Source organism: Lissotriton helveticus, chromosome 6, assembly GCF_964261635.1.
Source record: "Lissotriton helveticus chromosome 6, aLisHel1.1, whole genome shotgun sequence".
Taxonomy (NCBI): Eukaryota; Metazoa; Chordata; class Amphibia; order Caudata; family Salamandridae; genus Lissotriton; species Lissotriton helveticus.
In genome coordinates, this window is record NC_136067.1 from 519927913 (window position 1) to 519951360 (window position 23448).

Consider the following 23448-nt stretch of genomic DNA (forward strand, 5'->3'; position numbering starts at 1 on the left):
CGACTCATGCAGGTGATCACTCTGTACTCCCCAGCAATATTGAATCATTCTGTGCATTACTTGGAAGGGAGGGCGTGGTGACATTGGCTGAGGCTGGGGTGGGAACGCTGGGTAACTTGTTCTGTGATAGTGCACTTATCTCCTTTGACCAGTTACAAGAGGAATGTGAGCTGCTGCTGGGACACTTCCTCGCATACGGCAGGTTGATGACCGAACTGTTATGAAAGATTACAGACACTGAACTGGAGCAACACTTGTTTGAACATATCCTCCACATTGTGGCAATGTACGCAGGCGTATTACTTGGTTTGGAAGGGCACTGGCACACACAACACTAGACCCTTCACAGGCGACGTGCAGATGCTGGAAAAGCGATATCGGCCGAGATTTAACACCCAAAGAAAGCCCTGCACTACCTGAGGAAAGTATCCCGGAATGCTTAATTTCAGTACATACAGCATAATATTCTTCACAGGGCATACCTCACCCCTGAGAGCTTGCATAAAATGTTTGGGTCTTCTCCACTTTGCCTCTGGTACCGAGCACTGAATGCCAGCATGGCACACATGTTTTGGAGCTGCCCGACTGCCACAGCTCCCTGGCTGGAGGATGCTGAGGCATTGCTAGAAGTGACGGGCCAGGAATGGTTTCTCACCATGAATGGGGTGTTACTGGGTACATTTAAACTGATAAAAGCACATACGGCAACTAACCAATTCCTAGACTTGGCTTTACTCTTATCCCGGCATTCCAAAGCAGTGAATTCGAAGGCCCACACCCTCCTGAAACTACAATACTGGTGCACAGCAACTCTTAAGTGTGGCGGCCGAAGCGGTGGTGCTGAGGCGGGAACAGTCTGGGGGTTCCCATAGCAGCCTCATGGGATGATCTACTGCACGAGCTACGGACATTCAAGGATGTGGCTTAGATAAGGAACATTTTACATCTAAAACTGGTAAAACCAAGTGCCAGCCCATTCGTCAACCCTCTTTATTCCCCTCACTGGTGGTCTTCGGATCTCCCTCCAATCTGCTCTGGCTCTTTTTCCTCAGAGGTACAAATGTAACCAACGCTATTTGGTAGGGGAGGCGGGCGAAACAGCACAATGTCCATCATTCTAGGTGTGTAGGGATAATGTCGAGGCTTAAACATTACAGAGACTGTTAACTCGCTGCCCTGAACAGATGAAGTGTGACTCTCACTGTTGTGATCTGAAGTTTGTTACTGGTCTTTATATATGGTGAACTGTCTACTCCTTACCAAATACTGTTTCTGACATTGTCGTAAGTATATGAATGCTTTCAATTGATACAGTATTTCACAGTATGTACCATAATGAAAACGAAAAATATTGGTTAAAAAAAATCGTGTATATTTGTAAATTAATTAATAGTTTTGAGTAATGTTTTCATAATAAATACTTCTCCTTTCCATAAATAAAAGTGTGAGAAGCTGGCCTACTATATCCTCTTCGATGCTCATGACGGCTCCCGGCCCTCATGAGTCACGGTGGGCGTGTGCTGATGACGGCCGGGAGCCGTCATGACCACGCCCGCGATTGGAATGTCAGCACTGCGGCGGAGTTCGCGCCGCAGTGATGAGGATATTGTAATTTAATTGCATTTATATAGCGCTTACTACCCCATACGAGGCGTCAAAGCGCTTTTTCGGCGAGTAGCACGCTACTCCGGGACCCATAGAGGATTAGTGTTGAATTAGTATAATAAAACATGCAAGTACGTTTTAAGTGGTGGATAAGTTAGTCAGTTATTTGGATTTGGATTGATAGCAGACGGATAGAGAAGGAAAAAGGTTTGTATTTATATAGCTCTTGTTGACGCACGCTATTCAGGAAGCCCATAAAGGATTATTGGTGAATTAATTTGGTGAAATATGAAGTAATTTCAGTGGTGGATATTAGTCAGTTATTTGGAGTGAGAAGGATAGCGCAGGGATAAAAGGGGAAGAAAGGTTTGCATTCATATAGCACTTGATACCCCTGATGGGTGTTGAAGCGCTTTTCCGGCGAGTAGCACGCCACTCCGGAACCCATAAAGGATTAGTGTTGAAAATTAGTATAGTAAAATATGAAGTAATATGAGTAGTGGATATGTTATTCAGTTATTTGGGTAGAGAAAGGTAGGTGATGGGATAGAAGAGGGAAAGAGGTTTGTATTTATATAGCGCTTGCTGCCACTAATGTAAGTGGGCACCTTGCACCAGTCCAGACAACTCTTATGGCAATTTAAGAGGTCTTAGACAACCTTAGAAAGCCCTCTAAGTGGTAGCTGTGGAGAGCAGCCTTCAGGCTTAGTCCAGAAGGAGCGTAAAGCAGATTATTTTACCAGAATGCAATCTTATAGTATAGATTAAGTGAAAAAGAACCACACCAAGTATTTATAAAAATATGTATTTATTATATACTACTCTCTAGTACGCTCCAATATCTTCAACATGGAGATCAACACAATGCACACAATACTTTAGCAAAGAAACACAGTAAATAGTACGAAATACACAGTGGCCCCCGGGGGGGGGAACAAAACCATATAATAAGAAAGTGGTATAAGAACCAGGACTCAAGTCAAAACAGTGTCGTAGTAGTTCTGGTACCCCAAGTAACCACCTAAGGTAAGTAGATAGGGACCCCACGGAGAACATGTGCATGGTGGAAACGGCTGCGTGCTCCGTACAACTCTATGTGCAAGTTGCAGGTAGATTTTTAAACATTAGGGACCCTTCCCAGTGGACCCGGAAGAAACCTCGTGAAATATAGAAGGTCGGAGAGCCACCCCACCTGGGTACACCCTAGTAACCACGTTACCTTCACCAGGGAAGAATGGTGTATACGTGTGAAGTGGTGTCGGAAACCGCCGTCGGATCCAATGAAGGACTTCAGGAAAGTGCTGCTGCTGGAAGAGGGAAGAGTGTCCATGGGAATCCAAATGTGGATTCTTGAAGAGGAGTACCTGAATGCAGAGGAGACCGAGTCTATGCCACTCAGGAGTGAACAGGAGACTTGGAAGGCGAATGCCCTCTGATGTCGGGTGCTTCAGTGAGGATGACGATGACCTTGACTCTGCAGATGTGAGGACCAGGCGACGCTGAGGAAGACCAGGAGCTTGCACGAGCTGTACCGCGAAGGACGTTGAGTGCTGAGGGGTCGGTGTCCGGTGGTAGCACCAACAAGCCCTTCTGCATATGAACACCATGATCCTCCTTTTGCCCAACATATGCACACCTAACACGTTCTTTCGATCCTTGCCTGCTGAGAGGCACTTTTCTAAAATTCGGTGACTTCTCTACTTGCCGAGCAACGTCTCTTTGATCAAGCCAATATCTTTAATAATCCTTCTCTTTGTTCATTGTTTTATTCATTAGAATTCTCACTCTTTTTATCACAGCATCTGTTTAATGCACACTTTCTCAATTTGTGAAGCAAGATTTGATGTCATTTCCTGACTACTATCCTGACAAGCGCCAGGATACCCGTAGGGTGGCAGTTCGCGCTATATAAGAACCCAATACAATACAATACAATACAATACAAGCCTTGGCAAAGGCAAATGCAAAAACAACAGTTGATGGACAGAATGCAGAACAATGTCATACATTCACCCCAGAACAGACATCTGGGCCTAAATCCATCGTTTTTTTGCTCACCACCCCACCCCAGTTCAGACATGGCCATATGCAAATCAGCCTTGACCCTGTGGCTCATGGGAACAGTCCAGCCCGAACTGCCAAGCCATGTCTTCCCTGCACCGGAATCAACCATCCTAGAACCAGTTTCTGTCTATCAGCCGTCTTCAGCCAGGATAGCTTGACTCCTGTGGCGTGGAGAGCACGGGACTCACGTCTGAGCATACCCGTCCCACTCGGGGTGACAAATGCAAAAACAACAGTTGATGGACAGAATGCAGAACAATGTCATACATACTAGGATACTGCCTCAAATTTGGTAAGAGGTAAGAGCAGGCCCCGGGAGCTGTGGAAAACTACCACCTGTAAAGCAGAGCCCACGGAGACCGGAGGAGGACTGAATCTGCAGACCGGTTGACTTAGTTGCGGTGCCTGCAAATGCAGGGGAGTGACTCCTTCACTCCAAGGGAGATTACTTCAGGTGTCTTTGGTGTTTCACAGGCCTTGGAAGGTTCCTGTATGATGCACAGGACAGACAATGCAGCAGACTGTCAGGAATACTAAGTCAGGCCCTAACGAAGTCCTGCTAAGTCCTGAGTGCCCAGATGGTAGAAGTGCAGTGGTGTCTGATCTGAATCTTATCCCTTGACGAATATAGGGACCTACACCCAGGTAAGCTCTTAAGTATCCTAGGGAAAGGGTTAAGATGATTCAGGGGAGCTTTCCATGGGAATGTCTGGACAGGTGGGAGGATACTCCCATGTCCTTTGTCCAGTTTCACCCAACAGCGGGAGCCAACTGCTTCCAGTACTGTTTTGAACTGGACTATGCATGGGGACACCAAGTGCGCCCCTCATGCAGACTTTCTGGCACTGGCAAACGCAACCACCCGGTCCCAATACACTAAATCCTGTCTGTGAGGTGGTCACACCTCCCTGTGACCAGATGCCTATTGTTCCACCTTCTTCTGCTCGAGTTTGGCAGAGCAGCAGGAGAGCAGAAATGTGTCTCTTGTCAGCAGCAACCATTTTGTGCTGTCCGGGTCTAGAAGACTGGTGCCGGCCACACTGAGAGCCTAACGGATGGCTCTTCCAGTGCGTTTGAATCTTTTTTTTTTTTTAAACCTTTATTAGGAACAAGAAACCATACAGTGGCACATATATAGATTGATTACAGTAGATGCAGGCATAATGGCAGGCACACAAGAAAGACGATAAGGAAATGGGAATGTGGGCAGTCTCCAAATCACACAATACATATTGTACTTGGTGGCACGGATCAGCACGAAACAGAGATGACGTTACGCAGCAGGAATACGTCACCCTGGAAAGGGAGCACAACACAACCATCGAGGCCCCTCGTATCACAGGGCAGAAAGCAGCACATTAACATATAATAACAATCCTCAGCCGATAGCAGGTGCCGACAGTAGACATGGAAAGAGCACGACAGGGTGAGCAGTGGTAGACAGTGCCGCATCAGAGATTATGGGTAACAGTCATGACATGCCCATCTCACCCCACCAGAGCATACAATACATGGTCCATCAATGGGTAACCTGAAAAAAGGAGTGCCGTAAAAGTTAGCAAGGGTGAGACCTTCTATGGGAGCTCTCCCCGGCCAATGTCGTCAGAGTCCTCACTGTGGGCGGGTCTGGTCAGCCAGTAAACCTGCAGCGGGCTCCAGAAATCTTTAGGCCTGCACCGCACCGGCATCAAGTCAGCATATATATTATATTGGTCCTGACAATACACCATGTCGTCTAGCCAGTCCTTAAATTTCGGAGCCCTGCCTCTACCCCATCTACAGGCTATCCTGCGCTTGGCCAGTAGCATGGCCACATCTGCAAATCTGCGATAGGGGGGTGGTAAGTCCTTCGTGTACCCCAACACCATAATCAAGGGATCAAACGGGACAGCCCTGTCAGTCATAATTTCCAATGCCTCATGGACTTGTAGCCAGTAGGCATGAATCGCATCGCATTCCCAGGCCAAATGAAGAAAACCAGCTCCCTCCGCCCGACAGCGAGCACATTTATCATCGTCCGCCAGGCGAAATCTGAATTTCCTAACCGGAGTATAGTAAAACCTCTGCACAAATTTATAATGTATTATCTTCAATCTACAGCTAGAGGAAATATTAGCAGTAACGCCACAGCAATATGTCCATTGTTCATCAGTGATATCTATACCCAACTCAAGAGCCCATTGTCCCCTCGCATTACTAGGCAGAGGGTCTCTCTGCTTCCTAATGGTGTTGTACAATTTAGAGACCATATGTCTACCATCAGACACTAGTAGTGCATGCAGTGGTAAGGCAACCCCAGGTTCGTTTGGAAATTGTGGGAGTATAGCCCGTAGACCCTGCCGAAGCCGTACATAATAGAAAACCTCCAGTGGGGAGGGTGACTCCCCCTGAAAGAATTGATCCTTTGTACGAAGAGTGCCTTAAAAAAAAAGGTCACCCCATGTGAGCACCTTGCTTCGCTTGCACATAGCCCGAAACCCAGTCTCCTGTAGCAAGGACAATTCCGGATGGTATGCGAGTGGCAATGCCGGGGAATAAAGCAGCGCAAGCCCCAAAGTGGTCGCAATACGAGACCACGTATCAATAGTGCAGTGCACCGTGGTGGAACGGGTATCCACATCCCGAGATTTTCCCAGCACCATGCCCTCCAGTGGAAGGGGGTGCACTATCCATTCCTCAGTCGCTATCTGTGGCATAAAGGGGGTGGGACGTATCCAATGATAGGCATAGTGTGCCTGAGCTCTAAGATAGTAGATCTCAAAATCCGGGACATCAAACCCCCCTCTGTCGTACGGCAGTGTCAAGGTGGACCATTTCACTCTCGGCTGCCTGCCCCCCCAAAACAGCCTAAGGAGCTCCGAACGTAGGCGTTTAAAAAAATAGGCACCATGGTAGTAGGGGATATTCTGAAACAAATAAAGGAAGCGTGGAAGCACAACCATTTTCACTAAGGAAGCCCTACCCGCCATAGAAAGTGGCAAAGACATCCACCACGTAATATTATCAGCCAGTTTAGAAATAGCAACTCCATAATTGAGCCTGATCGTCTCTTCCCTATTCAGATAGATCACTATGCCCAAATAGCGAAGGTCCGCATCGCACCACTCTAGTGGGTAGTCCAGCTGGAACCTCTCGACAGACGGAGTCAGCGGAAAGAATTGTGATTTCTTCAAGTTCATATGAATACCGGAAATGCCGCCAAAGACAATAAGCTCCCGCAGGATCGGATTAAGATTCAACTGCGGGTCCTTCACATATAATGTAATATCGTCCGCATAGAGTGATATACCCACCTGACGCTGGAAACAATTAAATGCACTATGCTTATGTAGTTGCTGGATACGGCATGCCAGCGGTTCGATGGCGATAGCAAACAACAACGGGGAGAGGGGACAGCCCTGCCTCGTGCCTCTCGAGATAGGCAATTGAGGGGAAAGAACTCCATTCACTACCACTCTGGCCACGGGTTGGGTGTACAGCAGTTTTACCCATGCAATAAATATTTTGGGAAAGCCCATCCTACACAAAATGTCAATCAGATAATTCCATTCAACCGAATTAAATGCTTTCGTAGCATCGAGGAAAACCGCAGCAACAGGGAGTTCAGGAGCAATAGTTGGGAGCAAAGAAAACAGTGTGCGAAGATTATGGGAGGTTGCACGCCCGGGCACAAAGCCACATTGGTCTGGGAGCACTATAGTAGGCATGAGCAGGGATAGCCGTGCCGCTAGTACCTTTGCCAAGATTTTCGCGTCGCAATTAAGTAGCGACAGGGGACGGTAAGAGTCCGTGTCTGACGGATCCTTGCCAGGTTTTAACAGGGACGTAATGGCCACCTCTCTCATCGACCCAGGTAGTATGCCCACCTCCAGCGACTCCTCGAAAACCTCCTTAAGCACCGGGGCCATGATATCAACGTAACACTTATAGAACTCGGCGGGAAGTCCATCCAACCCCGTCTCTTTCCCATTATTGAGTGACATTATGGCATCTCGTATTTCCTCCACTTCTAGTGGGCCTCCAAGGAAGGCTCTATGACCATCAGAAAGCCAACACAACGCAAGATCATCGAGGAACCCGCCATAACGGACCTCCCCAGTCTGTTGTGTAGTGTACAGTTGTTCATAATGATGCATGAAGGCTCTCTGGATCCCCAACGCATCCCTACAGCGGGTGCCATCCCTCAGTGCTAGTTCCAGGACCCCAGTGTTAAAACGTGGGTGTCTCGTGATCGAGGCGAGCACCTTACCAGGCCTCTCACCCTCACAGTACTTCCTAGCTGTCCAGTGCTTTCCTCTATACTTGACTTCACGAGCAGCTTCCTCCTCATAGTCCGACAGCTTCCCCCTGAACGTATGCCGAAGTTCCGGGTCTGGGTCAGTAATCATCCTGTCCTCTAAATCTTTAAGGTCCGCCTCCAGTGCGGCAATAGATTTGACAATAGTTTTAAGCACCCCACTACTCTTGGCCATTGCAATCCCACGAACTGTTACCTTAAAAGCCTCCCAAACCACCTCCACACTATCCACCGTCCCTTTATTCCGTGGAAAGAAAGCCTCTATCTCCTCCCCGAGTTCTGTCTTGAATATGGGGTCCAACAGCACTGAGGGAAATAGCCTCCAAGGTGGGCGCGGCCTGTCAAGACCCGGCATCGCTACAACCACTCTGACCGGACAGTGATCTGAATAAGTTCTGGGGAGATGTTGTACCCTGTGTAAGCCTACACGAAGTCCTCGCGACAAGAAACAGTAGTCCAAACGTGCCCAAGTGCGCGCATGCACGGTGAAGTGAGTGCCCTCCCTTCTGTCAGGATGCGTAAACCTCCAACTATCCAACAATTCGGCCTCATCTAGTATGTCCCATAAAACGTCCCTCGCTCGCGTGTTATATTGGCCACTCCCATCAGATCTGTCTGCCGCAGGCCAAAGTGCAATGTTAAAATCTCCGCACCAAATAACGTGTGTGGCGTCAATGGTAGCAAAATGACCCCGAAAGGTGAGAAAAAATTCAGGGGAATCAATGTTCGGTGCATAACAGTTCACAAGTACAACAGTGTCCTATCCCAGCCTACCCCACACAATCACATAGCGCCCTTCAGAATCCAACCTCACCCCCAGTTCCTGAAATGCAAGCTTTTTCTTAATCAAAACAGCAGTCCCACGAGCATATGATGAATATGATGACAATTTTTGAATGGAAGCCCAGCTTGCAGCAAACTTAGGGTCAATCTTTGGACGTAGATGCGTCTCTTGTAAGAAGGCAATCTGCACCCGATGCCTATCCAGGTACGCCAGCACGTTCCTACATTTTCTAGCATCGTTAAGGCCCCGCACATTCCAGGACAGAATCGCCAAGGTGTCCAGTGTGCCATCAGCCATTCTCCATACATTCGATCATCAACACTGAGCTACATACATACCAAGGCCACCCATCAGGTAAAGAACAGTGTAATGAGCGCACACCATGCAGTCTCATCCGCAACCAATCTATGCCACAAACATACCGCAAAACCCCCCCAACCCCGTAACCCCAATCCAGTACAACACAATCCCACACTAGTCCAGAACACAGGGCCGCAACCAATGATAGCACAAGTATCGTACAGTACCCCAAGTGAATACCAACACCCCAGCTCACATTAACCATCCAACAACATCCCACTACATCCTGGTGGTAGATTCGGATCTGTATGATTAGCATAGGACCATGCCACAGTGCAACATACCAAAGGAGGCATGAAGGGAAGCTGGGAAGTCCAACCCCTTGAGCCAGGAACACAATCACAGTCACAGCGGGAAAAGCAGCAGCAAACGGCACGGAAGTGGCCCCAAGGGCCCAAAGCACACAAGTACAGGCAGTCCCACCCGCCACCCACCTGGGCAACCCCAACCTGCCCGGACCCCTCGCCCACCCCCCTCCCATAGCAAACACCCCCAAACATAACAGTAGCATCAGAAGTAACAAAGTCAATGGGGAATACCCTTCAGGGTGCAGTCTAGAGGCGCACATAACCACCCCCCACACCTCGCCACTGACCCGCATAATTCAAGTAGGCACGGCCCAGGTAGTGAGGGGGGGGGGTGCCTGGAGTACAGTACCACCATAGTCCGGCGCCCATCCAGCGTCCTCAAGCAGCATGTGACAAAATCCAATACACAGTTCTCCACTGTGAAGGGGTAGCAGAGAAGAAGGCTACAGGATAATAAGACAACTCACGGCAGCCCCCCATGTGTACACAATATGCAACACGATCAGACATTATGCAATATCACTCATCTTCGTTGGCGGAGTGGAATCCCTCCTGTCCATCATCTCCACCGCGTCGGTCAGCAGCACGCTCCCTCTTAAGCCGCTTCACGAAGTCCTCTGCCTGCTGCGGATTGGTAAAAAAAAGCTGTTTCGCCTGAAGTGTCAATGGCAGGGTACAATAGGGCATAATCCACCTGGAGGTCCCTGAGCTTCCTCTTCACATCCAGGAACTTACGCCTCTGCTCCTGCACCACTGGCGTGAAGTCCGGGAAGATGGTAAAGTTGACCCCGTCATAAGAGAGTGTGCGGGCGGTGCGGGCCGCACGTAAGGCTGTGTCACAATCACGATAATTGAGGAGACGGGCAATTATCGGCCGCGGCGGAGTCCCAGTGGCCGGACGCGGTCCAAGGGATCGATGCGCCCTCTCCACGATGAGCTGCTTCGAGAAGGCCTCCGCACCGATCACGCCAAGTAGTATCTTCTCCACATAAGTTTCCATCCTACCCACATTGGTCGTCTCTGGCACGCCAATCACGCGTATATTATTGCGCCTACTTCTGGCTTCCAACTCCTCATTCTTCGCAGCAATAACCCGGAGTACATTGTCCATACGTGCCAGTTGTGTAGTGTGGGTAGCCGCCGTATCGTCATGATCAGAAACGCGCTATTCCACCGCCGTGATGCGCTCCTCGTGAACGTCCAGTTTTTGTACCACTGCATCCATTCGCGATGATAGCTTATCAACTTTATCCACTATAGTTGCGAACCCCTGTCGCATTTCCTGCATAATTTGTTGAAAGTCTGGAGCAGCAGGCTGAGGAATAGCGTCGGGAACAGTAGAGGGAGAGCGAGAGCCCCCCCCCCCCCATCTTGCGCAACCCGGGAATTTCTCTTGGCCGCCAGAGAGTCAAAAGACAACTTAGGTTGTTTGTTGTCAGGTTTACCCATGGCCAAATATCGGGAGCAAATCAACACAAGGTCTGAAATGGCGACGTAATCCAGAAGTGATCGTCAGGCTCCAAACCAACCAGGGTAAGGGCTCCCCTCTCAGCTGCGTATCACGCACCCTCTACGGGATGGTCAACAGTAGGAGGTAGCAGGAGCGGTGCAACACAGCAGTGAAATGACACCCAGACCACGTGTATAAGCAGGGGCAGCAAAGAACAAAAACGCAAAAAGGAAGCCAGGAGCACACTCCGGGGGCCCACCCCCAGCTCCAGTAAGCAGTATGGCAAATATGCAAAGGTGCAGCCAAAGATAAGAAGTGCAGCCTCTCGTCGCAGTTCACTCACCAGGGGGGCGGCAGCCAGATGATTGCAGCATGGAAGGCACACAGCAGGCAGCAATGTTCCATATAGTCCCACACAATGCGTCAATGGCGCAACAGGCGGGATCCGCACCCGGAGCTCAGGGACGGCCGGCACCACAGAGGAGCATAGAGCAATGTAGTCCGATAATCATAGGATAGCCAAGCACAAGGGGGGGTGTGTCCATAAACGGCTACAGCAACCAGGGGCACGAGCGGGCAGTTTCACCACCCCGCCTCACCTGGAACTCACACCGGCCGCAGCTTCCATGGCCGCCAGGTCCGCCGGCGGCAAAAAGTCGACACAGGAGCCGGTGTCAGCAACGCAGGCCAGCACGTCCTCCAGTGCGAGGCAAATGTCACAGGGAGTCGTCTCGTCGGTCCGATGTCCGCCCCAGATCGCTGGAATGAGCTGAGCCACCCGATGCAAGAGGGCGCTCGGCAGCTCCGCAGTAGAGTGTATAGAAGGGCCTACTCGCCTCGTGGCGCGCCGCGGCCCCCAGTGAGATAGCAAGCCGGCCAGCAGGTCCGAACGTTCCCAGGCTAGTACACGGACTAAGCTCCAGTCACCCGTAGCTCTGGAAAGGAGTGGCGGATCTCTACCAAACTCGAGTCGAGGTCGCACAAAGTCCTCCTCAAGTAGACCACACGGACATTGGTGGCGCGGACAAATAGGATAAGTGGAGGATATCTTCTCCAGGCAGCAAGAGCCTCACATAAGTGCGGCCATATTGCAAGTGCGCCCTCTAGCGCCCCCCCCCAGTGCTTGGAATCTTACCCCCACACCGTTTACGGTATGGTGATAGGATTCCAACATGTTTCATACCATACATGATAGGATTTGTTGCAGCCGTTTTCGAGATGGTCATCGCGTAGTTATTTGTTTATTTATTTATTTAAAGAGTTTTATATAGCGCTGGCTAGACCCAAAGGTTTCAGAGTGCTTTACATAGGTTTCCACATAGTTGCAAACTTACATCAGTTACATATTACCAATAATACCAGTAACAACATTTAAGGAGGATAGAAGAAAAGGAAAATGGAGTGAGAAGGGTAAGGGGTAGGGGAAAAAGAGGTAGGGTATAGATACAACGGAGAGACGAAGGGAAAGTCTGCCCAAGGTTCGGCTGGGTAGGTGACGGCTGTGGGGGAATCTACAGCCCATCTCCTCTTCAGCTATCAGGTAGCTCCACCGGGCATCGGTCAAATAGCTAGGTCTCAACAGAAAAACATTTTAGGGATAGAAGGCAAGAAGAAGGGAGCGAAGAGGGGTAATGGGGTAGAGTGAAGGGGTAGGAGGGAGATACGACCGAGAGACAAAGAAACGTCTGCCCAATGTCCGGCTGGTTAGGAGACGGCCTAGGGGGGATCCACAGCCCGTCTCCTCTTCAGCTAACAGGTAGCTCCACCGGGCATCGGTCAAATGACAGGGTCTCCACGATTGAGGGAAAGTTCGAAGAGTACATGTCCTAGAGGGAGAGCAGGATCAAGGTCGGGTGAGGGATGTGGTTAAGATCAGGTCAATGACCAGTTCTATTATCCAGGAGTGGTGGAGCATCGTGTAGAGCCCAACTGAGGCGGCCATCTTTAGGTCAGGCAGGTGGGTTGTGACCTTGGTGTTAAGTTCAGTCGGTCCCCAAAATTCTCAATGACTCAAAAGCATTGGGGGTGTAATCTATGCAGTGAGGCGGCAGGAGGACAGGGCCAGTGTCCGCATGTCTTCAGAGGGGGTGAGTAATGCCTCCAGAGTCATTTTCGCATAATCAGGGGGCAAATCTGGGACATCCTTATAGGTCTGGACAGGAGATAGAATTTCCGTTCTATTATGTAGCATTTACGCTGTAGATGCAAAGCGGGGGGAATCCTTTATGGTGTTGCTAAGACCTCAGGCGCCAATCTACTGCATGGGCCATTTTGGAACCAGGCGCATTTCTTAAGAGGCACTTTATACAAACATATATATCGCTAAGTTTGGGGATGATCTTCCACGGAGGCGCCACCAGGAAGGGCCTCAGCAACGTGGAACAGGGATGGCGCTGCTTTCGTGCGGGTTATTTCAGAGTGGGTGTGCAAAATTGGATGGGGTCTTTACTTCGTGGAAGGGCTGCTGCGTGCGGCCGCCGCCATGTTGGGGTCAGGCAGGCACCTACCGACGCGTTCAATACTGTTCCCAATCCTAGTAATGTTACATGTGGCTGTTGGCCGTCGCAAACGGTGCGTCTCTGAAGTGGGGAGTTGATTAGCCCTTGCGCCACTTGCTGAGGGTCTGACTTGCCTGCAGTGACTGGGCCTGCCCCTCTATATAGTATATGGCTGCTTCACTGACAACCCGGGAGAATGGACTCCTTAGGCTACAGGCACCCTGCCTTCAGGATTTTAAAGTCCTGCTATTGGGTTGACTTATAGGTATTAGGTGCAGTGACCCTTCGAAATAGTAAACCTATATCTTCAGAAAGTGATGCATGCACCAACTTACACTGGCTGCAATGGCAGGCCTGTAGTTACATTTTGCATGGTCTACCATGGGTGGCATAATGCATGCTTCAGCCCATGGGAGACCTCAAGTGTACCTATGCCTTGGGTACCTTGGTACCATATACTAAGGACTGATAAGGGTACCCCAGTATCCAATCTGGAGTGTACCCAAGTACTCAACACCAATTTAGGGAGAAAGCAGATAGACTGGGGTCCTGTTTAGCAGGATCTCAGTCAGACTAGTCCTAATACAGCTTAGCACCAGGCAAAATGTGGGGGTAACTATAAAAGTAGATCCTTCTTTCCTGCAAAAAGCACAAGCTGGATAATGATTTACTGAATGTTGTTTGTTGCGTGACTGGAGTCCCGACGGTCCTGGTGAGGAAACCGACGCATTTGCCCCACGAATGAAGAATGGGAGCGGTCTATTCTAATTGATTCAGGTCTCGTTCTAAATACTTCTGCGGCGCCAGCTCGTCTGTACCATTCCTGTATGAGCGCCAGTCTATGTTCCCCCTGCGACGACTCTTTACCTAGAAACTGGGATCCGCTTAGGACCGTTTTAAACACAGAACTTATTCCTGTCATTGGAGAACCCCGACGACAGGGCATCCTCTAAGCGGCTTAAACCTGAAAACTATCTTGTGGACCCCCGTCTTCTATCGGACCGATCCAGATCTACCGCCTATATCTTTGTGAATCTAACGCTGCCTGTCACAAGAAGCTTACAGCGACGGAGGAAAGCGCCTCACTTGGATTTGGCATGCTCAATAGATATACTGTCCCCTACTCCGTGTAACATCATCGCCCTGACGAAGGTGTGGCCCCCCACTGGGCCGGACAACGAAACGTGCGTTGGCGTTGTTGTTGCGGGCAGCAGGATTGTTCTTTCCATCTTCAGTCCTATCTGTTTTCCTGCCCCACCTTTTCTTTGCTTGATGATCTCTGTTTCATCTGGTCATCAATTCAGCTGATGGCGTTAATGTATTGTGATTATATATAGAGTTGTGAATGAGAGATTTGTTGTATGGTTAAGAATGGAGTGTGTGTTTTTGTGAGTGTGAGATTGAACGGTGTTTGTGGGACTGTATATTTGGAAAATTACCTGTGTGTTTTATTCAATGGTCTTATTATGAAATGATTTTTAGTTTTGTAGCATTTATGCTCTCAATTTTGAACCCTGAGAAAAAAGAGAAAAAAATGGAAAATGAATAATAAAAGTAATTGTTTATACATCATTGGGTTTGCTCCATGACTTGCTTTTGGGTGGTTCCGTTGTCTTGTTCTAATCCCAGGACCCTATACTGGGCCTCATATAAAATGTTGATTGGCAGGGTTCTTTTCTGTTCTTAGTGACTGGAGTACTAGCCCATGCCACCTCCCATGAGTAGGCTTTGGACTGCTCTGCCTCGCTCTCATGAGAGTCAAGTGGTACAAAGGGGCACTTAGGTCCCAGTAGAGGGAGATTGCAAACTTATTGATTGTAAAGGATGCACATCAATTAAAAACTCTATTTCTTTCAATACCATTCAATCATGCTGTAAATTGGATCTTTGAAGTATCTTTCCTGTGTATCATAATTTGCTAGAACACTATTGCTAATAACAAATCAGATATTCTGCCTTCACTCGTTCTATTTTCCAATTTAAGACGACTACCTGAAACATATTTTGAGATAATAGAGATACCTTATTCTTCATAATTTGTTTGTTCAGTTTCCTAATTTGAAGCCAAAATATATAAAGTACCAGGCATTTCTAAAGCATGCGTAGGAAGTCTCCATTTGCATGTGAGAAGGCCAACATGTTATGTTAATCGATTTGTAGAACACAAGTTCAAGTTCAATTTATTTATGATTTTGGAACCTAGATGAGATCCACATAAAAAGAAACATAAAGGATAAAACATACATTTGGAACAATAGAATAAGATATACAAATATACATAATATTGTAAAACGTCAAATAAAATCACTGATGATAGTCATAACATCCTTTAGAAATTTTAATATATATCTAAAAAACATTTAAAAAAGTTAAAAATCCTGTGGCAAAACATTTAATTAGGAGGATTATAAATGGCATCCATAAATGCGGTGGCGGACAAAATGGATAGTTGCAGGCAGATTGGCCTCATCCACTTACGTCGATACAATAAAAGAGCCGGACAAACAAAGAGCACATGTGTAACATCCTGGGTGGAATTATTGCACAAATTACACATAGGGGAGGAACCGTACCATCTGGACAATACATTGTTAAGTGGGAGAGAACCCTGCCTCAATAAAAGCCAAAAACTACGCACTCCATGAGGGAGGTTCCAAGTAATATAAGACTGTACTTTGTTTATCAGGCAAGAATCAATAGCTGGCTGAATGCCTCTCTTTGAAATACGCGCTTCCCTGTCCATAGTAAAACTTAATTTCCAGGTGGCCTGCTTCAAAGTTGCCTTAAGCTGATATGATGATAAAGTAAAAAGTACTGATTCATCCAATTGAAGCAACTCCACCGCTGTTCTAAATTGTTTTACAATTAATGATTGCTCATTTAAGGGTCCGAATAATTCTTTCTGAATAAAGGATCTTGTAGAACACGCTGCTACCTATATAGTGGTACTGGCTGTAGTAAACTGCCGTAGAAGAAACTGCCTAGCAAACCTGATTATTATATATAAAGACACGTTTTTAGAGCCTTTTTGAAGGCCAACAAATTGTGTGTGGCTAACACGGGAAGAAATAGGATGTAATAAGTGAGGCGCCTTTATTAAGAAGCCTGTACTCCCAGTCACTGTACTTTGGAATGATAATAAGGTTCACTTCCGAAGAGCACAACAAAAAGACAGGGGGGCATCGTGTAAGAATGTTTGTTGCAAGTAAAGAGATGCAGTCTTATAAATACTTTTTGCACAACACAGAGAGATTTAAACATGACCATCTTAGTCACTTGCAACTAGTGTTGGGCATCGAAAGCTGCAGAATCTGATGAGTAACAAGACCATTGTAATACCAACCTGGCTGCAGCGTTTTGAATGTGTTGCATTCAATTTAAACAATGTGTAGTGGCGCCCAAGAATATAGATTTGCAGTAGTCTATTGGTCAACTGGATAACTACCTGACACCTGGGGTCAAACACGAGAGGCAAGGTTTTCGACAACACATGGAGCAAGGCAAAACAGGTCGCTGAAAGCTTATTAGTTTGGTTGATTAAAGAGGGTAAGGCTTGCTCCAGGTTCCTGTTCATGCCTCACAGTACTTCTGTCTTGTCTGCAATAAATTTCAATGAAGTAAGCATCACCTTGAAATAATCAATTGAATATTGTCTGCACAGTTAATAAAATGAATTCCATGTAATATGATGAGCTTAGCCAAGGGAGAAATATACAGATTAAAAAGAATGGAACTTAAGGCAGAACCTTTGGTATGCCCTGTGCCATTACCTTAAACTGAGGTGGAAGATTTACCACATAATGTCCGCCCTCCAAATAAGATCCTATTCCATTACAAGGCAGGTCCTTCTATGCCTATCTGGTGTGAGATGGCATGTCGAATGCAGCAGAAAGGTCAAATCCAACATGAGCGACATTGACTTTTGTCAGCCAGCAATCTTAAATCATACAGTACAAAAACTAGTGCAGTGACTGTTTAATGGGCAGGGTAAAATCCAGACTGGACTGGATCGCAAAAATAGTGATCTTCAATAAAACCAGAAATCTACCTGTGGACATTTCCCCCACGATTTTACGAGGACAATGGCAGTAATGATACTGAGCAGCAGTTATGCAGAACTGGTGGACTCAGGCCATGCTTTTCCAGTAGAGGAACTACTAATACTCTTCTCGGCTCAGCAGCCACCACTGCCTTAGTTAGCAATCTGTTGTAGATGTCCACCAGTGGGGTTGCTACTTAGGAAGATATTTCTTTCCAAATCCTGGTAGGGATTGAATCGAGCGGTGACTCAGAAGTGATAAAGTTGGTTTGTTCCACCAATACTTCTTAGTTTAGCAGCTCCACTTTGGACAGACAACCTTTCCATCCTCAACTACTGCTACTCTGCTGATGACTTAATTGCATGTGTAAAGCTGTTTAACACTGTTAGTTGACAAGATTATTAGGTTTCTCTATTTTTTTTTAAAAAAAGGTCACAAACTTTCTATTTTTTAAATAAAATAACGTTTGCTTGGGATGTTGAATGTATTTATAGCCAAATAGTTTCCCACGTTTGAGTTCACTAATCAGTAGCCAAGTTCCTTTCTTTTGTTTTTTAAGCTTTATTTTATCTTGGCATTTGTCAACAAATAATTAGTTAAGTTCATAGATGCTTTTGGAGTTTGAGAACATTTTTTAATTAAGCCACGTATGTTATGTTACAGAGAGCTTAGGATATTCAGATCTAATGAACCAGCATGGGGTGTACGCAGGTATAATGCTCCAAAATGTCCTGCAGTTTACAGGCAAGAAATATTTCCTTTTTATTGTTTTCCAAATTGCTCCATAACATATTTGAATAAGATACAACCAGCATGTGTTTTGCAGCTTTGAGCAGCTTCTTCAGAGCTTATTACAAAAAGTGTTTCTGAGACAAGTTTGATTACGGAGTATAGAAATTCTAACCAAGAAACAGCAAGACTTCTGATAATATATTTTGACCTAAAGTGCATAAAGCTCAGCTGTTGCCTCGAGGAAGAGACATTTTTACCATTAATCACTCCTTTGCATAAAAAGTTTCTGAATTCTTTAAAGATGCACATCACAATTAGTAAAGCACCAGGTTCCTATATTATAGATACTAAAGGTTTCTTAATTTACTGTGCAGTGTGAAAGATATGAAAAATGTGTTGGACAATAACCTCAGACGCCTTCTAAATATTATTTTATGTATATTATTATTAAACATACAAAAGGTGATCAGAGGAATGTTTGCAATAAGTCTAACCACAGGCAATCTCTTTGGTTAGCATTCCAACCCACTGTTCTTTCGCTCACCATGCCACCTCAGTTTGGATCCAACCATATGGAAATCAGTCTTAACCCTGCTCTAATAGGAGCAGTTCGGTCTGAACATGCCAGCCCAGGTCTTCCCTGAACTGGAACACAAGATACCTGAGACCGGTTTCACATTGATTGGGGCTCTTAAGTTGGGTGTATCTTAATTCCAGTGGGCAGAATGAGCACAGGACGCATGCCTGAACATATTGTTGGCCACTTAGTGTGTTACATAAGAGACACAAAAGGTGATGATTGGAATGCTTCCAATAAGTATCACTGCTGGCAATCTCTTGGGGTAGCATTCCAACTCATCGTTCTTTTGTCATGCCACGTCAGTTTGGATCCAGTCACATTCAATTCAGACTTGGCCGTGCTCCAAAAGGAACAGTGGAGCCCGGACTGCCAGGCCACGTCCTCCCCGAACTGGAAAGCAAACAACGTTAGAATGGTTTCCCACTGATTGGAGCTCTAAAGTTGGGTGTAACTTAGGTCCAGTGGCTCCATGTACATGGGACCCACATCTGGGCATATCCTTAGCCACTTAGCAGTTTTTGTAGTAGATTCCATAAGTGTGGCAGGTATGCCAAGCCGTGGATCCCTTGCTCACTGTCCCATAGGATATGGCCTTCAAGAGTTAGAAAATGTAAACATTTTTTGCCAGAACATGCTTTGTAAGTTTCTCATCTCGAGTGCCAGGCAAAACATGCCTCCATGTCGGAAATGGGCACTTGTGGGCAATGTTATCATGAGCAGAAAAACATAGCTGAAGCAAACTACAATTATACTAAAATAAGCAAACATGTTTTACATTTTCACAATCTCCTTTATCTTCGCACCAATGGTACTTAATTTAAAATACTATCTACTTACTTGTCTTTTGAGCAAGCCACCCTCACATACTCTGCCGGTCTCTGTTGACCAGGTGCTAATGCTGCGTAAAAACAGGGATGTACAACTGTGGTCCTAAACAGATGCTCTTTTGCCCAGAGCCACAATCTGAAATCCAAAGAGCACATGGTCCTCGAGGCCCATTTTTGAAATCAGACAATAAACTATTCAAGAAACAGGCACTGTGAAGAAATTAGACAATTGAAACCAGTGAAGCAGATGAAACAGTTTGAAGAATTGGAACCATGTTATTAATTGATATTGTCCAGTCCAACATATGAGGATGTTTTTTTTTCTATACATGATGCCCAATACTGTAAAATGTCTTGATACAAGGGTACTTAGAAACAACAGATTACTAGAGTGCCTCAAATATTTGATAATACCAAAAGATGAATGGAAGCTGGAATGTACTCTAGTTTTGCGTTGATCTGCCAGGACAAGCCATCAACATTGTCATAGAATTGCGTTCATAACCTTGCAATGCCCCCAAATCAATTGCTCAACTTCCTTGTTCTTCTTCCCACACCAGTGTCCACCATGATTTTAAATGTCATTGGAAGGGGATGAATTTAAAACCAGAAGAAATACCTACATTTCCTGCTCCTTCGAGCAGGAAGTCTACGATTAAGAAAGACTTGTCAAACTGTCTAACCCCAAATAACAAGAAAACAAAAAATAAATAAAAAGCTTACGGTTTGATGGAATATAGCATGGAAAAATGAGAAATATTACTGTGTTCCTTAAAAGTTTCTTATCGAAATTACTAGATTTTCTTTCTAGTGGGACAACAAATATCCAAAGAGAACACCACCTTGGACTACTGCCACCATGAATGAGCAACCTAAAATCTTGGGTTACTATCCTATAGTTCCTGGAGTACACATCAGCATCAATAGACCTAGAAGCTGTAAAAGGAGATTACCTGTGAAGTTAAAAAATGGTAGGTTTTTTTCAAGACCTTGCAAAAACAACTGCTGTAAGAAAACAAATCTGTGATAGGAGACCGACTTTGAGACATCACTACATCAGATCTGGAACTCTGTGCCCAGGAAAAGTTTAATTTTAAACTACATTTTTTAATGAAGCTGAAGACCACCCAATATTTTTGAATGTTTATCTGCACGGTAATTGGAAACCAATACTCCAAAACACTGAACCATTAAAATCACAACTAAAAACACCAAAAAATAAATTAAAATAGCTGTACTTATTTTATGTTTGTGGCCTGAACCACATTCATAGAAACCTAAGATTTGTAACTATGCTCCATTTTCTAGGGCACTTGACTAAATGCTTTGACACAGTCTTCAGCTCTGTTCTATGATTCCCTCTTGCAATCTTGAGTTATTTCACCATATTCCTGTTAGTGTTATCTGTATCTATTGTTTTTTGTTTTAGAGCTCTGTTGTCTACCTCCACTGTCAACCTATTCTAGTACATCCCACCATATAACTAAGGCCACTTCAAGTTAAGAGTCTACTCTTCTCCTGCACAGTCTACCATATTGCTCCATTGGTGGGGACAACAAAATATAAATTCTTCATTAAGCAGCTGTGGCCTCCAAAGAATGGAATCGCGAAGCAAATAGCACCTGATACTGAAGGGAAGTCTAATTATTATTACAATAAACGAGCCGCACAAAACTGACCCCAGTGTCTCATTGAACATTGTCGGGATCACCAATCTAGGCAAAAGACAAACAATTCTCACCTGTCAACACATGCTGCAGACAAATGTTACATTCATGCAGCAATCCTACCTGAATTCCCTTGTCTTGATCAATCAATCAGGGAATTGTGAAGCACGCTACTCACCCGAGAGGGTCTCAGTGTGCTGCGGGTGGGCGGGGTGCAGCTCAGAGTCAGTTGAAGAGCCAGGTCTTGAGGCTTTTACTGAAGGTGAGCAGAGTGGGGGTCCGTCTGATTGATAGGGAGCTCATTCCAGGTATTTGCCGCAATGTAGGAGAAGGCTCTTCCACCTGTTCTTGCTCTGCGGATGCGCAAGGTTTTGGCGAGGGCGAGGTCGGTGGATCATAGGTTTCTCTTGGGTATGTGGAAAGAGATTCTTTCGTTGAGATATTGGGGTTCTGTGTTGTGGAGGCATTTGTACGCGTTGTTGAGTATCTTGAAGGTTACTCTCTTCCCGACGGAGAGCCAGTGGAGGTGTTGCAGTGTTGGGTGATGTGCTCATCTCTAGGGATGCCGAGGATGAGTCTGGCTGCGCTGTTCTGTATGGTCTGGAGCTTGCGGAGCAGGGATTTGTTGATTCCGGCGTAGAGGGCGTTTCCATATTCCAGTCTGCTGGTTATGAGTGCGTGGGTGGCGGTCTTTCTGTATTCGGGGGGGTCTATTTGAAGGTCTTGCGGAGTATCTTGAAACAGGTGGAGGCGACAGCGTTGATCTGTCAGTTCATAGTGAGGGACGAGTCAAGTATGATGCTGAGGTTCTGGGCGAGGGTCCATGGGGAAGGGGGGCTGCCGAGGGCGTTGGGCCACCTGGTGGTGTCCCATGCAAAGGGGGAGTTCGGTTTCCTACAAGTTGAGCTTCAGGCAGCTGCTGCTTATCCAGTATGCAACGTCCTTCCTTCATTCCTTCCTGGAAGCGGAGTCTGGTGGTGTGGGAGTCCTTGGTGAGGGAGAGGATGAGCTGGGTGTCGTCGGCGTAGGATTCTATGCTGAGTCCATGCTGTCTGACGATGGCAGCGAGGGGGGCCATGTAGATGTTGAAGAGCGTGGGGCAGAGCGACGATCCCTGGGGCACTCCGCAGTTGATCTCCATGGGTTCCGAGAGGAAGGGCATGAGTCTGGTACTTTGGGTTCTGCCGGTGATGAAGGAGCAGAGGCAGCCGAGGACGGCTCCCTGTATGCCAGCGTTGTGGAGCCTGGCGGTGAGAGTGAGGTGAGAGACGGTGTCAAAGGCTGCAGAGAGGTCAAGCAGGATCAGGGCTGCCGTGTGGCCTTGGTCTTGGTCGAGGAGGGTGCGGATGTCGTCTGTGGCGGCAAGTGGGGCGGTCTCTGTGCTGTGGTTGCTGTGGAATCCAGATTGGGAGGGGTCGAGGATGGAGTTCTCTTCAATGAAGTAAGTTAGTTGGCCGTTGACGATCTTCTCTGTGACTTTGACCATGAAGGGGAGGAGAGAGATGGGTCGGTAGTTCTTGAGGTCCGTCGGATCTGCTGAGGGTTTCTTGAGGAGGGGCTTGATTTCTGCACGTTTTCATTAGTTGGGGAATGTGCCTTTTTCAGGGGTGGCATTGATGGTGCATCGTAGCTCAAGTGCTATGGCAGCGGCAACTCTGTGGACGATGTGCAGAGGGCAGGGGTCCGTGGGGGCTCCTGGGTGAATGCCTTTCATGTTTGATGTGGTGTCTTTGGTCATGCCTGGGGTCCAGGAGGAGATGATAGGCTGGATGTCGTTGCTGGGGGGAGGTAGGGGTTCAGTGTACGGATTCTGTTAGTTGAAGTTGTTGTAGAGGGATCTTATCTACAGGTGGAAGAAGGAGACGAGTTTGTTGCAGGGGTCCTGGGAGGGTGTGAATTCGCTGGGGGGCTTGGTGAATTCCTAAATGTTGCTGAATAGTTCCTTGGAGTTGCTGGCGTTGGCTTGGATTTTGTTTCGGATGAAGGTCCTTTTGGTGGATCTGAGGAGTTGGTGGTATTCCGTTATGGTGTACTTGTAGGTGGTACGGTCTTCTGAGGTTTCGCTGTTTCTCCAGTTCTTCTTGAGACATCTGCAGGTGCGTCGGGATTCTTGGAGGTCGGCGGCAAACCAGGTGGCCTTACTGTCTGTCGGGGTTGCGGAGGGGGCGAGCTTGTCTGCTCAGTTAGCTATCCATCTGTGAAGTTCTTTAGGTGCAGAGTTGGTGTCGGTCGAGGC

General features: G+C 46.9%; 1 protein-coding gene across 4 annotated transcripts in view; it reads left to right on the forward strand.

The window, feature by feature from the left end:
- Positions 1 to 23448, forward strand: part of ZNF451 (zinc finger protein 451) — a 776596-nt gene that overhangs the window by 461322 nt on the left and 291826 nt on the right. For 3 of the 4 annotated variants that reach the window (XM_078647977.1, XM_078647978.1, XM_078647980.1), the window contains exon 11: positions 18070 to 18150. The exons of the other annotated variant lie outside the window; for it this stretch is intronic. In XM_078647977.1, coding sequence (XP_078504103.1) covers positions 18070 to 18150 — 81 coding nt within the window. The remainder of the gene's footprint in view (positions 1 to 18069; positions 18151 to 23448) is intronic. 4 annotated transcript variants of the gene reach the window in all.